Raw genomic sequence first — 13,582 nt, 5'->3', positions numbered from 1 at the left:
GAGAGTATTTTATTCTTCATTAGTAAAGAGAAGGTGTTAGTCTTATGAAAAACTCCATCAAATGAATGCTAGTGGTCAGGAACATGTAAAGTTAGAAATAATATCATGCAAATTAATGAACTTTTCTAGTTGTTTGTTATCATCATTTTTCTTTTTTGACTTAAATATCCCCTTTCTCAGTACCATGAAACTGAATATGACTAAGTAATGGTTTAGCATTACTTCAATATGGCAAAGACTTTTGATTTGGATTTTTGAGGGCTTTTTTTGACCCATTTGGTTTAGTTCATGATGTACAGTACCTGTCATATAGAAGATATTTAATATTTATTTCATGATTCTCCTATGTGGTTGGGGGACTGTTTATAAGTCTCTTTACTGCAAAATTTGATGTTCTTTTACGGGGATCTGGCATATAATAAAAATCATTTGGAAAGTATATCTACTGTCTTTTAATTCTAAACCCTGTTATTGAGTTACCCTTGTAAACATTTAGTTGTTTTGTTAGAATATTCAAAAATAAAGCAATATCATGTTCTCATGCAGTGGTCATTCAGATTGAAAAAAGAATATAACCACTATTGATGAAACTGTTTAAGCTTTTCAGAGTAAATAGCTCACATTTGCCCCCTTTCAGGTACCGTTGATTTCTTAGTATTCTTGAAATACTCATTCAGCAAATACTGTTTTCCTCTTTGTGCCAGGCACTTTGCTAGTTCTTAAGGATATAAAGGTAGTAAGACATATAATCAGACCTCAGAGATCTTAGGAAAAAGTAATTTCATTCCTATTTTGAAAAAAGTTCTCAATCACAGACCAGAGAATATTTTAAAAAACTGTCTTCTTTGAAGTGATAGATGAGCCCCATCATTCTGACACCCGGGAATAGATTCTCTTTTTATGACTAAGTATTAGAGATTTTTTTGATGAAGTTTAAAAAAATGTTTAATAAAATGACTAGAAAAAGACATTTTTAAAAAAGTATTTGATTTATAATCAAAATTTTTGTAAAGGTACTTTGAATATAAACGTCTATTGTAATAAGCTCCGGTTAATGTGTCTGTTAGGTGTCATTTACTTTGAATGAGGATCTTGCAAATATTCATGATATTGGCGGAAAACCAGCTTCAGTCAGTGCTCCTCGAGAACATCCATTTGTCTTGCAAAGTGTTGGAGGACAGACATTAACAGTATTTACTGAGAGCTCATCAGGTGAGTGGGAATGGAATTATGTAATGTGATTCCTCTACAAGTGATATAGATTTTCTGTCGCAGTATACACTCCTGATTGTTTTTTTAAGGCCATTACCCATGCTGTTCCACCTGCATTCTGTCACCTCTGTTTCTCATATCATGCTGTTTTTTGTTCTGTATTTTCTTGTGATTAATGAAATTTCGGCCATTACTTGAGAAGGTTTTAATTTCCATTTGCGTATGAACATATAACACAAAGCAGATGGAAGAATGTGTTGCATCAAGCTGACTTCTAAGATGTTGAAGAGATAATGTTCTGAATTTGCTAAGATAGGGTCATCCTTGCTTGTTTTGCTAAATTTACATTCATCAGGTATAAATTGTACTTTAAAAATGTTGGTTAATATAAAGGAATATTTTAGTCTGAATTTTTGCACTTATATGCTTTGTATACTAATAAGGTCTTTTTATTGCATAAGATTAACTTTTAATTGTTGGTGCCTTCCAAGAAGTTCTGTGTATAGTTTTAAATTGTGTGTGACAGCAGTGGGGTATTTTAAAAGTTGACTCAACCCTGAGCATTTGTTTCAATTGTGAATTAAATAGAGGGAATTTTTTGTTGTGTGTGTTATTAATTTTTTAATTCTTCAGTAAATTCAGAACATTACTACTGAAATAGCATTCCACCTCAGTTTAATGGAACTGATTTTCTTCTATCCCTAATCCAAAGTTATTGGTTATGTAAAAGGAAAAAAAAAATCCTGATTTTTGTATCTCAAGTATTGCAAAGAAAGCTGTAAGAAATTATAGTATGCATTGTTTTACAAAAGGATATCCTCAAAAGTTTTTGTGTTACCAGTAACTGTAGAAACTGATCTAAAAAATTAGTCCTTTTCTTTTTTATTTTTCTTTGATACTGAATCTAACAATATGGTCATGTGGTCAAAGAAGGATTAGTTTCACCAAAAAATGTTGAAATAACTATCTTCAACACACATTTTATACTGGAAAAGGTCGAACCATTCAACAACTATGTATTATATGCTGCGTTGTTCATGGCATAGGATAATACCTCCAAGGGAGTTTGAAATTTGTCTTTTGATTAATGGAATTTAGTAAGATTTGTTGAACCTGTGAGGTTCTCTACTTTTGTGATTTTCCCTGGTGTAGAAGAGGCATGTGCCAAGATGGTAGTGAGGAGACTGAGGCTTGATAAAAGTTTGAGATAGGGAAACTGAAACTTCTTGTGTAGAAAAAGAAAAAGGCAGTAGAAAAGGGTCAGTTTTTTTATGTCTTATTAAGTGTCTAATTTTTAAAAATAAATTAATTTATTTTTCTATTGTAAACAAATGGGATACATGTTGTTTCTGTTTGTACCTGGAGTAACAGCATACCATTTGTGTAATCATACATTTACATAGGGTAATGATGTTTGATTCATTCTATTTTTTCCTCCCCCCCACCCCCCACCCATCTTTTCCCTCTTTACCCTCTTTACAGTCCCTCCTTCCTCCATTCTTTCCCCCCTCCCACCCACCATTCTGTGTCATCATCCGCTTATCAGCGAGATCATTTGTCCTTTGGTTTTTTGAGATTTGCTTATCTCACTTAGCATGATATTCTCCAATTCCATCCATTTGCCTGCAAATGCCATAATTTTATTATTCTTTATAGCTGAGTAATATTCCATTGTGTGTGTGTGTGTGTGTGTGTGTGTGTGTGTGTATATATATATATATATATATATATATATATATATCACAGTTTCTTTATCCATTGTGAATTGAGCAGCTATGAACATTGATGTGGCTGCATCACTGTAGTATGCTGATTTTAAGTCCTTTGGGTATAGGCCAAGGAGTGAGATAGCTGGGTGAAATGGTGGGTCCATTCCAAGTTTTCTCAGGAATCTCCACACTGCTTTCCAGAGTCGCTGTACTAATTTGCAGCTCCACTAGCAATGTATGAGTGTACCTTTTTCCCCACATCCTCTCTAACACTTATTGTTGCTTATATTCTTGATAATCATCATTCTAATTGGGGTGAGATGGAATCTTAGTGTAGTTTTGATTTGCATTTCTCTTATTTTAAGTGACTAATTTTTCTAAAGCATGATTTATTTTTGGTGCTTATACAAAAGATCATGATTTAGAGAACTAGCATGTATTGGACTGGGGCAGTGGCTCAGTTGTAGAGTGCTTGCCTAGCATGTGTGAGGCCCTGGGTTCGATCCTTAGAATTGCATACAAAAATAAGCAAATAAAATAAAGGCATGCTGTCCATCTATAACTACAAAAAAATTTTTTTTATAAACTTAACATGCTTTATACTCAAAATTAATCTTCAGTTTTAATATTTTAAGTTCTTTAGTGTTGTACTCATTTTAAACATTTTGTGTTCCCATTTCTGGTTACAGTGTACTCCTAAGTGAATATGATTTTATAAGGATTATTTGGCAGATTATGGAAAATGATCAAGATTGTCATTCTGGAGTTTGGACAGTATGTTCTTGCTTGGTAGAACTGAAGAATTATTTTGTAGAATAGAGACTTTGTAGATCAGAATTCTTTGCTACTTCATTAATTATTTCCATTTTCATGTCATTGTTCCTTGACTCTGTACCTTTCTGTGTTTTATTTCTTCATTTGTGAAATGAGGATAGTAACTGTTTATACTTACATTAAATATGAGTATATTTAAAATACTTAGAACAATGCTCAGTACATAATGAATGCTCAGTGAATATTAGCTGTTACTAATATTGATATTACCTTTTATTTTAACACTTCAAAGTTATCTTTTTAAGACATATGCAGATGTTTTGATTCCCATATAGGTATATATCATTTGATAAAATTCAGTGGGTAGGAATTTTTATATTCAAGTTAATCAATTGCCTGGATGACTGAGAAAAAGCTGTTAAAGTTGTTAAGAGTTTATTGCTTCTCTGTGGAGTCTGACATATTTGCTCTCTAGTCATTAAAGCAGCAGTTCCTAGGATCTCTAGAAAGTCATAAATAGACTGCAGGGGTTCTGCAACTGCATGACATGTTTAAAATACAAGATGTATGTTGTATGTATATATCCTTTTCTATAGGACAGGACCATAGCTTTCAGGGGAACCTCAGAGTGGTCTGTGACGCAGAAAACTGTAGAGCTTCAACTTAAACAGTGCTTTGATTGGTCATGAACCTGGCAAAGTGTAAATGACTAAGCCATTTTGGAGTAAGCAGTTTATTTTACATTGAAATATAAATGAAGTAAAGTTATTTTGAATATTTTTACGTTTTCCCTCAAGCATAGAATTGTACTGCTTATTATAAACTTTGCTTTTCTAGGCTCTTTTATTTTTTTTAATAGCGTGCAGGCCTAGAATTTTGTAAGAAAAAACCTCATTTGAGTTGAGTATGTTTAGTGCTTTAATAACTTTATTCCTTCTATTAATGTAATGTTTACTGGTTTTTAAAAGACCTCCTTTGAGTCCATTTTTCTAATGGTTTAATGTTCCATATTTGAGGATCTTTTGGAGAGGGTGGAAATATGGGACTGGTACTATGCATTAGAATGCTTTCCCTTTAATTAAAGCAATCTGCATGTCATTAACACTTTATGAATCAAAATTAATTTGTTTCTAATTGAGTATTGCTATCTGAGAGAATATGTTTTATTTTTATGGGCTCTTTCGAGTTAGTTCTATCTTTGTACTTCTCTGAGATATCCAAAAGATCTATTTCTCTATTAAATATTTCATGGGAATCTCTATTATCAATTGCCTGTGTCTCTGTAGAAACGCCTCGTGTGTTTCTGCTTTATTTCCCCGCTCGCCTTCAATACTCAGTTTCATATTTATATCTACTATTTATTGGTAACTATATACATAATTCTTGTTTTTTCTATATAGAGAGGAAAAACTTGTGTGATTTGCCTGAAAGAACTGAGAAAGTCTTCAAAAGTAGAGATATTTGGTCTGCACCTTGGAGTATGTGAATAAGTGTGCATGGATAGGAGGAAAGAAAGCAAAGATAAAATTTATTTTTCTAGCTTTTAAGTGTCCTATCCTTCATTTTGCCTTTTCCTGCTTGTCACATTCTGTCATATCTATTTAAAACAAATTATATAGTGCTACTCAGAACAAAGGAAAAAAGCTCAGTCATGGACATTATAGTCTAGTCTGGTGATAAAAAAATTTTGAACTGTGCTGCAATGGAAGTAGAAAATTGCTTGTTCGAGGGATAACAGGCAATTTCCACAGCTTTTGGCAGTGAACTGACTTTGGGAGACTTCGAAGAATGAGAGATTTAGAATGGTTTCCAGTCTCTTTTGGCATGTGCATCTTTGATGGATGGTGAGACCTTACCAATATTCAGGAACTGCTGGAAGAACTGGGCAGGGTAAAAACTGATACAGAAAGGCATTGACTTTTTTTGCTCTCAGTTTTAATTGTCTTTGCTCCCTTTGTAGCAGTTCATTAATTCAAAATATTGATATTTCTACCTGCTTTTTGGGCACTCTTTTATGCGTGGGGTACTTTAATGAGCAGACTCTCAGCCTTCGCTGGCCTTTTATTAGTAGAGGAGACAGAATCAATACACATAATTATATCACAGGCTAGAAGGTAAAATGGTCTCTGGTAAAGAATTGGCAAGTGGGATCAGGAGTACTAGATGAGGGTGAGGACCACCGTTTTTAATAGTATGGTCAGGGTGGGGGTCTCATTAGGAATATGGAATTTGAACAGTCTTGAAGGAGGCAGAAGGGTTAGCTATGTGAAGTTAGTTAGCCTGCTAGGAGTTTTCAAGACACACAGGGACTGGTAATGACTAATGCCCTAGCGTGGGAGCAAGCCCAGCAAGTTCAAGGAGTAGCAAGGGGTCATTGTGGGTGGAGTGAATGAACAAGGGGGAAGAATAGGAGGGAGAGAGGGGAATGGGGGTGGCAGATCAGGAAGGAATTTGTAAACCATTATAAGGATTTGAGTTTTACTCTTAGTGAAATGGGAGCCTTAAGAATATTTTAAGCAAAATAGTGATATGATCTGATTACGTTTAAAAGGTTTGCTCTTATTCTTTATCTAGATGCGTATGGTGGTAAGATTTGTAATTACTCATTTTTCCCCTTATTAAATTTTGTGAGCAGGGTGTAGGTCTCATGCCTATCTCCATTAGTGCAGGGTTGAGCACAGAGTGGATGGGTTATAATCATTTATTTCCTCCTAAGAACAACTAGTGTTCCAGGGTGTTTTTAGAATGGTTTATAAGTGAGATAACTTGTTAGTGACACACAATTATAGCTTTTCTTTCTTGAAAGGTAGCAATGTTGTCTCTAAGACTCTTCAGGTTCACAATTGAATCTAAAATTCTTTTGTTCCCCACTTTATTTTTGCTCATTATATTTTTGTTCTGGCATGGATACATTTTTTTTTTTTTTTGGTTTCTCTTTACTAATCTGATTAGTTCAGCACTGTGTTCAGTGACATGTGGTTAGCTGTTCTACACAGTATTATAAGACAAAGAAGCAACTGAGATAATTGGTAGCAGGCTGCCTTGTTTACTTTAAAGCTTTACTTTGATAACATATGCCAGACACATACATCTTAAAATGCATTAATTTGTCTTTATAGAAAAATATATAACTGTGGAAATGTTCTTGAAGTTGTTGAATTAGTGGTCATTTGAGAACTGAACTGATATTGAAGAATTTATAATCTGTCTTATATGGTACTGTCCTATAAAAATAGTAAATGAAGCATAAATAAAGGTAATATTTTGTTTTTTAAGTTGAATTTTTTTTGGCAGGAGGGAGGTGCTGAGGATTGAACCCAGAGGTGCTTTACCACTGAGTTGTATCTCCAGCCCTTTCTACATTTTTAAATTTTGAGACAAGGTCTTGCTAAGTTGCTTAGGGGCTTGCTAAGTTGCCAAGGCTAGCCTTATTTTTGAGATCCTCCTGTTTCAGCCTTCTGAGTTGCTGGAATTACAGACATGCACCACCATGCCCTACTTTAAGTTGAATCTTTAAGTGGTTATGGGAAACAATTTGGTGCATTTCTCCCATTTGCTGGGAATAACATTATCAGTTATATGATTTTAAGAGATCTGAATTAACTTTGTATGTATGTGTGTGCTTGTTAGCGTTTAAGGTAGTTATTTCTTTCTCAAAGTGTTATCACTGATTTTAAACATTAATTAAACTTTATTCCTTAAATTGTCGCTGAATGCATATTACTAATTGCCATGCAGTAGCACTGTTAGAGATTTTATTTGGCCTTGTCTATTGTACTTGTAATTATTTTGAATCACTGTGATGTAATTGTTCTCAAACTTTTTGGTTTCAGGATTCCTTTATACATTACATATTAACATGTGACATTTTTATGGGAAAAAAACTATTTTCCAGAAAAAATAGTGGGAAGAATGGCATTTTGCAGATCTCTTCAATGTCTAACTTAAAAAACAAGCTGGATTTTTATCTCTGTTTCTGCATTCACTCTGGCCATACGTTGTTTTGGTTGAAGTATCTGGAGAAAACCTACCTCTTACAAACATATAGTTAGAAAAAGGAGGAATGATGAACTTTTTATATGGTAGTTTATTAAAGGTTAGTTGCAATATGGAATCTGAAATATATAAGTGCATTTTTAAATACTTTTACATTAAAATTTGTTGATCTGTCTTGAACTCGGAATGAATCTTTTTCCCTTTGTGTCATTTTGTAACATGCTTCCTGATTTGGAGACTGTTGGTTCACTGAGTTATACAGTTCTTTCAAATGTCGACACATTTTGTTATACAATATCAAAAATCAGCATTCATTAACAGCATCACTGATTTCATCAGAAAAGTCCTTTAAGCACTGGGAAGTTGTTGAGCTTGTGATGGGTACAGGTTTTTCAGACTTCTAATTTTCACTCGAAAAGTTAAATTTTATTAATGGCTACAAATACTGTTCAGTAGTTTTCTTTAAAAGGATGGGTGTTTTTCATTCATATTTGAGAAAATATCTTTCAGATATTTGAGTCTGAATAACTATAGTTTGCCAGTTATTCTTTCAAATTATCAGTGATCTTCTATGAAAAAAATAACAAAGAGCTCCCAACTCAGTTGCCCAAGTGCTTTTCTTTGACATAGCCCTTTTATCTTGGTGTCCGGCAGAAGTACTTTATGTGTACTTCCATTTGCTGTCACAGAATGTTAAAGGATGTGTATGCTAGGGTTGAAATTTAATCAATTTTTACTGTTCATCAAGGCCGTTCTAAAGTGAAAGAATTTTTTTTTTTTAACTGCAAGTATGAGGTGGTGAAGGATACTGTGGTTGTTTGTTATCACCGCCTTGATTTGTGGTGATGCCACCAGTTTTATCCACCATTGTTTTTGCATCATTAAGGCAAATATCAACACAGTGAAAGAAGCAATTAAATATTTTAATGAAAATAGTTTTGAACTTGTGGATATCCAAATGATCTGGAGGACCCCTAGGGATCTGTAGACCACAGTCTGAGAAGTGCTGATTTAGTGCACTTTAATGAGCAAAGATTACAAGTTATATTAATAGAGACCTCCTCTCTCCAGTGCTTCTTGGGGCGGCATCATTCATAGGAATGAAATGCATGCCTGCTTCAGTGTTTGAGCTTGGTATTAAGAGTACAATGTATATATTTAAACTGGATTTGAACCACAGTTGAACAATTTCCTTTAACTTGCCTTCACATATATTATTTAATTCTCCCCTCCTCCTTATGAGGGAGGGACTTTGGTGAGCTCCTTTCTTTAGATGAGAAAACAAATTCTTAAGGGACTAGCCCTTCTGTTAGCTCACATTTAAATATTTTGTTAACAATCTCGATTTATAAGTAGATAATAGAAATGCTGTTATGACTACTTGATGTCTGCTTCTGAGCTCTGTGGTGACTCCAGATTGTCTTTTTCTCCCCTTACACTTCACTGAAGAGCCATCTCCAAGTCCCAGCCACCTTAGACTCTGCTGGCTTTCTCCCTTTCCTAATGTGTTACAAGCATAGGCCCTCACAGGAGGAAGGATGCTTTGATTTTTGCTTACTCCGTTGTGCAGAAACCATGACACTGAACATTTGGAATCATAACTTGCTCCTGACAATATTATGAGGAAAAAAAAAAAAAAAAAAAAAAAGAACCCTGAAATTAAAATGTGTGACTTTACTGTTGTGTATATTTCCTGAACTATCACTAAAGTTTGTGGCTGACTGCAGAGGTTCAGTTTTGGATTTTACTGCCAACTGCCTAAGCATTGTTTGCTCTATGAAAAAATAAACATAAAACAGAAAATGTTCCTCTATTCAGTAGCTGGAAAGAGAGTAAAAGGAATGTTTGTACTCTTCATTTTCGGTATGTATGCATAAACATGAGGCTGGTTTATGCTCTAACTTTAATAATATGAGGATGTGGGGGGATGATAAGGATTGAAAGAAGAAAATGGGGTGCGGGTAATACTAAGGAATATTTGGAATTACAGATTCATTAAAATGAGTGAAGTAGTTCAGTCCTTCAGAAAAGTGTGAAGAATAGTATAACCTGTGCCCCAAAGCTAGCTGTATTTCATAAACATTGACATTTATCATACTGTTTATAAGGCTATAAAACTTTTTAGATACAATTGACATTCCTTTTTTCTTCTTCCTGGTCCCACCTGCACCCCCACTCCCACCTCCTTTTCCAGAGGTAACTATTATACTGGAGTTAGTGTATATTATTGTGACTCATTTTGACTAGTTTGCAGTTGCCTAAAACAGTATCTTTACAGTTTAACTGAAGAAAGCCAATACAGTTTTTTGGAGATGATTTAGGCTATGTCCTCTAAATTTCTGACAATTACAGAAGTTCAGCACTTAGATTGAATAGAGCTTTTTCAGTTTAGCATAGATCTTGACAAACTTTTTACCCCTTCTGTTTCTTTAATATAAAAATTTTAAAAAATATTTCCTGGAATTTTAATATAACGAGTGATTAAAGGTATTTCAGTGAGAAACTTAAAAATTCAGCCCCATGTTTTCTAGTGAAATGCCAAATGATCAGTAGAGCAGAGGATGAAAAAAGGTATTTGAATTATTTCTTAACCTGGCCATGCTTGTATTTCTTATTTTAGTAACACTACCTCTTCTTCTTCACACTGATGATGTTTTGAATATGAATTAGATAATGTTTAGAATACTCTTCTTCAGAAGATCTGATTTACACTACTATAAGCACTATTGGCACTTTTGTTTTTTTCTTCAATTTTAGTTATCACTATGAATTTGTTAAAATAAATTAACAAAGTACTCCAGTTCCAATACTCATGAGTTCCACTTAAATTTTGTGGCTTAAAAAATTAATAAAGTTTGTGTTGTGATTACTATTAAATGAATAATGTTACTTTAGATCTCTGCTTTCTGTGTATCTTTGTTACGATTTTTGTGGAGAATGTCAAAAAGAATCATCAAGTTTTTACTTTTATTGGTATGTTTTTGCCTATTCTTGAATTCCTCACACTTAGTTTTGATTGAACACATTTATTTTGTTTGGTAAAAAAATCAGGAAGAACTTAGAGCGTTTTATTATATCTAGAGAGAGGATGACAGGCTATACAAACATGTTTCTCTTTTTTCCTTTTGGTTTTCTGTAGTTTCCAGTTTATAAAACTAGTTCTTTGTTTTGATTCACATATACTTAAGTTCCTAGGAAGAACTGGCTTCTATATGAACCAGACTCAGCATAGTAAAACCAGTTTAGAAATGGAAATTGTTTACTTGAGGTATTGAGACTGTCACTGACATAATTTTAAATTAAAATACTTTATTTTTAAAATTTTTATTTCCTTTGGTTTTTTCAAATAACATCATTGCTATTATTTTTAAAAACATTATTCAGGATTTCTGTTGCACCTAGGCATGATCTCTTCTGTAGTTCTTTAAGTGAAAGTGTATTTTTGAATCAGAATTTGAAACAAAATACCATGTGACTAATTTTTCCTTCTCTGCTTCTTAGCTTTAGATTACAGAAACAAAAGACAGTTTATGTGATTGCCTTTGTATTTTTATCACTTAGAGATGTGTTTTGTTGATAGGGTGATAGCACAAGTATAGTAATTCCCTTGAGGAAAAAAAAATGATTTTAAGAATTGACTTATTGTTTTAAAAAGTGATACATGCTCATTATTTTTAAATAATACAAATAGAGCATAAAATGTTTTCAAGTAAAAAAGTAGCAGTTCCTTCTTCCCCCAACCTTACTAGTCCCATTTTTGAAATATCCAGTCCTGGCTGACAGGTGAAAGTTGTATCACCTCAGAATAGGAATGGTTACCAAAATGAATTCAGTCTGACTTCAGCTATGTTCTTGATTACAGTGCTGTAATAAGTACCTCGTACCATTTTATCTCCTCATAGAAATGTGGTTTGGGGAAAAAAAAAAATGAAGGAGTTTTGTTTTTTTTTTTTTTTTAACTATGGCATATAAATATACAATGTTTCTATCTTTATTAAGCAATGAATTTATTATTAATGATAGTGTTTATTAAGTGAAAAGAAATAGGTAACCTACTAGGCACTTATTTTGTTCACTATGGTGAGTACTTAATACATGAATTATTTCATTCATTTTATGCAGTATGCCTGTGTAGTAGACAGTATTGTTATTTTATTGAGGAGAACAGAAAGTCTTAGTCTTGACCAATATCATACAGATAGTAAACCTATGCCTTTGAATCATCATATTAGTGGTTTTTAGAGTATGGATATAAAATCAGTTTTGTGGATGTTAGGCAGCATTCAAAGTGAGAGAATTAAAATGGAAAATACTCAACTTTTTATTGTGAAACATATCAAGTATACTCTGATGTAGACTAATGTAACAAGCCCTGTATACACTGCCAGGCTTTAGGGATTCATGGTATGGTAGGTTTTTAAATATGCTGCTAGTGATTATGGAGCAAATTAGTTTTGTAAAGATATATATAATTTCCCCTTATATAGTTTTACTCCTTCCCCATCACTGTTTTGATCAATGTTATCCCTTAAGGTTCTGTGAGGCGATGATATCATTTTGACTTTATCAAGTGATGTATCGTTTCTTCACTTATTATAAACCTCAGTTACTTGACAAATTCCTGTTTGTTTGCCCTGCAGAAACAGAAATGATCTGTTTTATCATTATCTGCAAATTATGAATGTTGTTTATAACATGACATTTTCTAGATGTACATTTTTGTTACTATATTATCTTAGTGCAGTGGGTGACTTTCTGGCAACGTCCAGAGACAATTTTGGTTGTCATAGCTGGTACATACTGGTATCTAGTGATGAGGATAATGATAAACATCCCACAGTACACAGAAAGTTCTAGAACAAAGAATCATCCAGCCTTTTTGAAATGTTTGTAGTGCTGAGGTAGAAAAACCCTGATTTAGTTTAAGCAAAGCTATTATTTTAATGGCCAAGCTGTTTTTTGTAACTACTGATGATACTAAAGTTATAAATTGGGTGATTTTTTTTTGAAGGAGCCCAGGGAAATCCAGAATCTCTTCATCCTCCTTATGGTTGTTTTCTTCTTTTTTCACCATCAATCCTCTCTGCCATCTTTTATTTGTTCTTTTTTGTTATGTTGGAAAAAATTTGTGTGATTTTACAAGACTATTCCTGAGGTTTTATCTTTATATTGATGATTTTTAAAAATTCTCCTGAGTACCCTATTCTTCACTAAATATTATTTGTGAGATTACTCCTTTAAACAATTAGGGATATTTACCCACAATCACAGAAGCACATTTTTTTTTTTTATTCTATTGCAGCCCTGACTAAAGAAAATTCTTGGAACACTACCATGGTGTTTTAAATATGACTTTTTATTTCTCGTGAAAAAATTCTTCCAATTCGAAAGAAAATCTCTGCTTCTGCCTCACCCACCATTAATTCAAGCTTGAGGACTTATGCATAGTAAAGAGAAAAGTACACTATAAAATTGAAATGTGGCTGATTTCTCAACTATGTATTATAGAAGAATTACAAGTTTTTCAGGATAAATAAAAAAACTTACCAGGAGAGAATATGTGCTTTATTTTTTACCCTCCCACCTGCTTTTAATTTTTCTTGGTGGGACATTTTTGAGTGTGTACGAAAGTAAAGGAATAGTATAGTGAACTTCTGTATACTTGTCATTGAACGTCAGATGATCAAAATCTTGTTTCAGTTTTACTCCAGCCATTTCCCTTTGTACTTCATAAGATTATGGTAAAGAAAATCTCAGCACATCATTCCATCCTTAAATTTTTCAGTACATGTTTCCATAAGTATTCCTTTTTTTAAAAAAATACATAACTGTAGACCATTGTGATATCTATAAAAGTCACAATAATTCCAAAATGTCAGTGTAGATATAGT

The 13,582-nt window shown here is 33.2% G+C and overlaps 1 protein-coding gene across 1 annotated transcript in view; it reads left to right on the top strand.

Annotated features, from left to right (window-relative positions):
* Positions 1-13,582, top strand: part of Gtf2f2 (general transcription factor IIF subunit 2) — a 142,619-nt gene that overhangs the window by 33,211 nt on the left and 95,826 nt on the right. Inside the window, exon 4 of the mRNA XM_047553142.1 lies at positions 1,068-1,212. Within this exon, the coding sequence (XP_047409098.1) occupies positions 1,068-1,212 (145 nt within the window). The remainder of the gene's footprint in view (positions 1-1,067; positions 1,213-13,582) is intronic.

This window comes from Sciurus carolinensis, chromosome 5, assembly GCF_902686445.1.
Source record: "Sciurus carolinensis chromosome 5, mSciCar1.2, whole genome shotgun sequence".
NCBI classification, from domain to species: Eukaryota; Metazoa; Chordata; class Mammalia; order Rodentia; family Sciuridae; genus Sciurus; species Sciurus carolinensis.
Note: the sequence above shows the minus strand (reverse complement) of the source record. Positions and strands in the feature narration are given on the sequence as shown.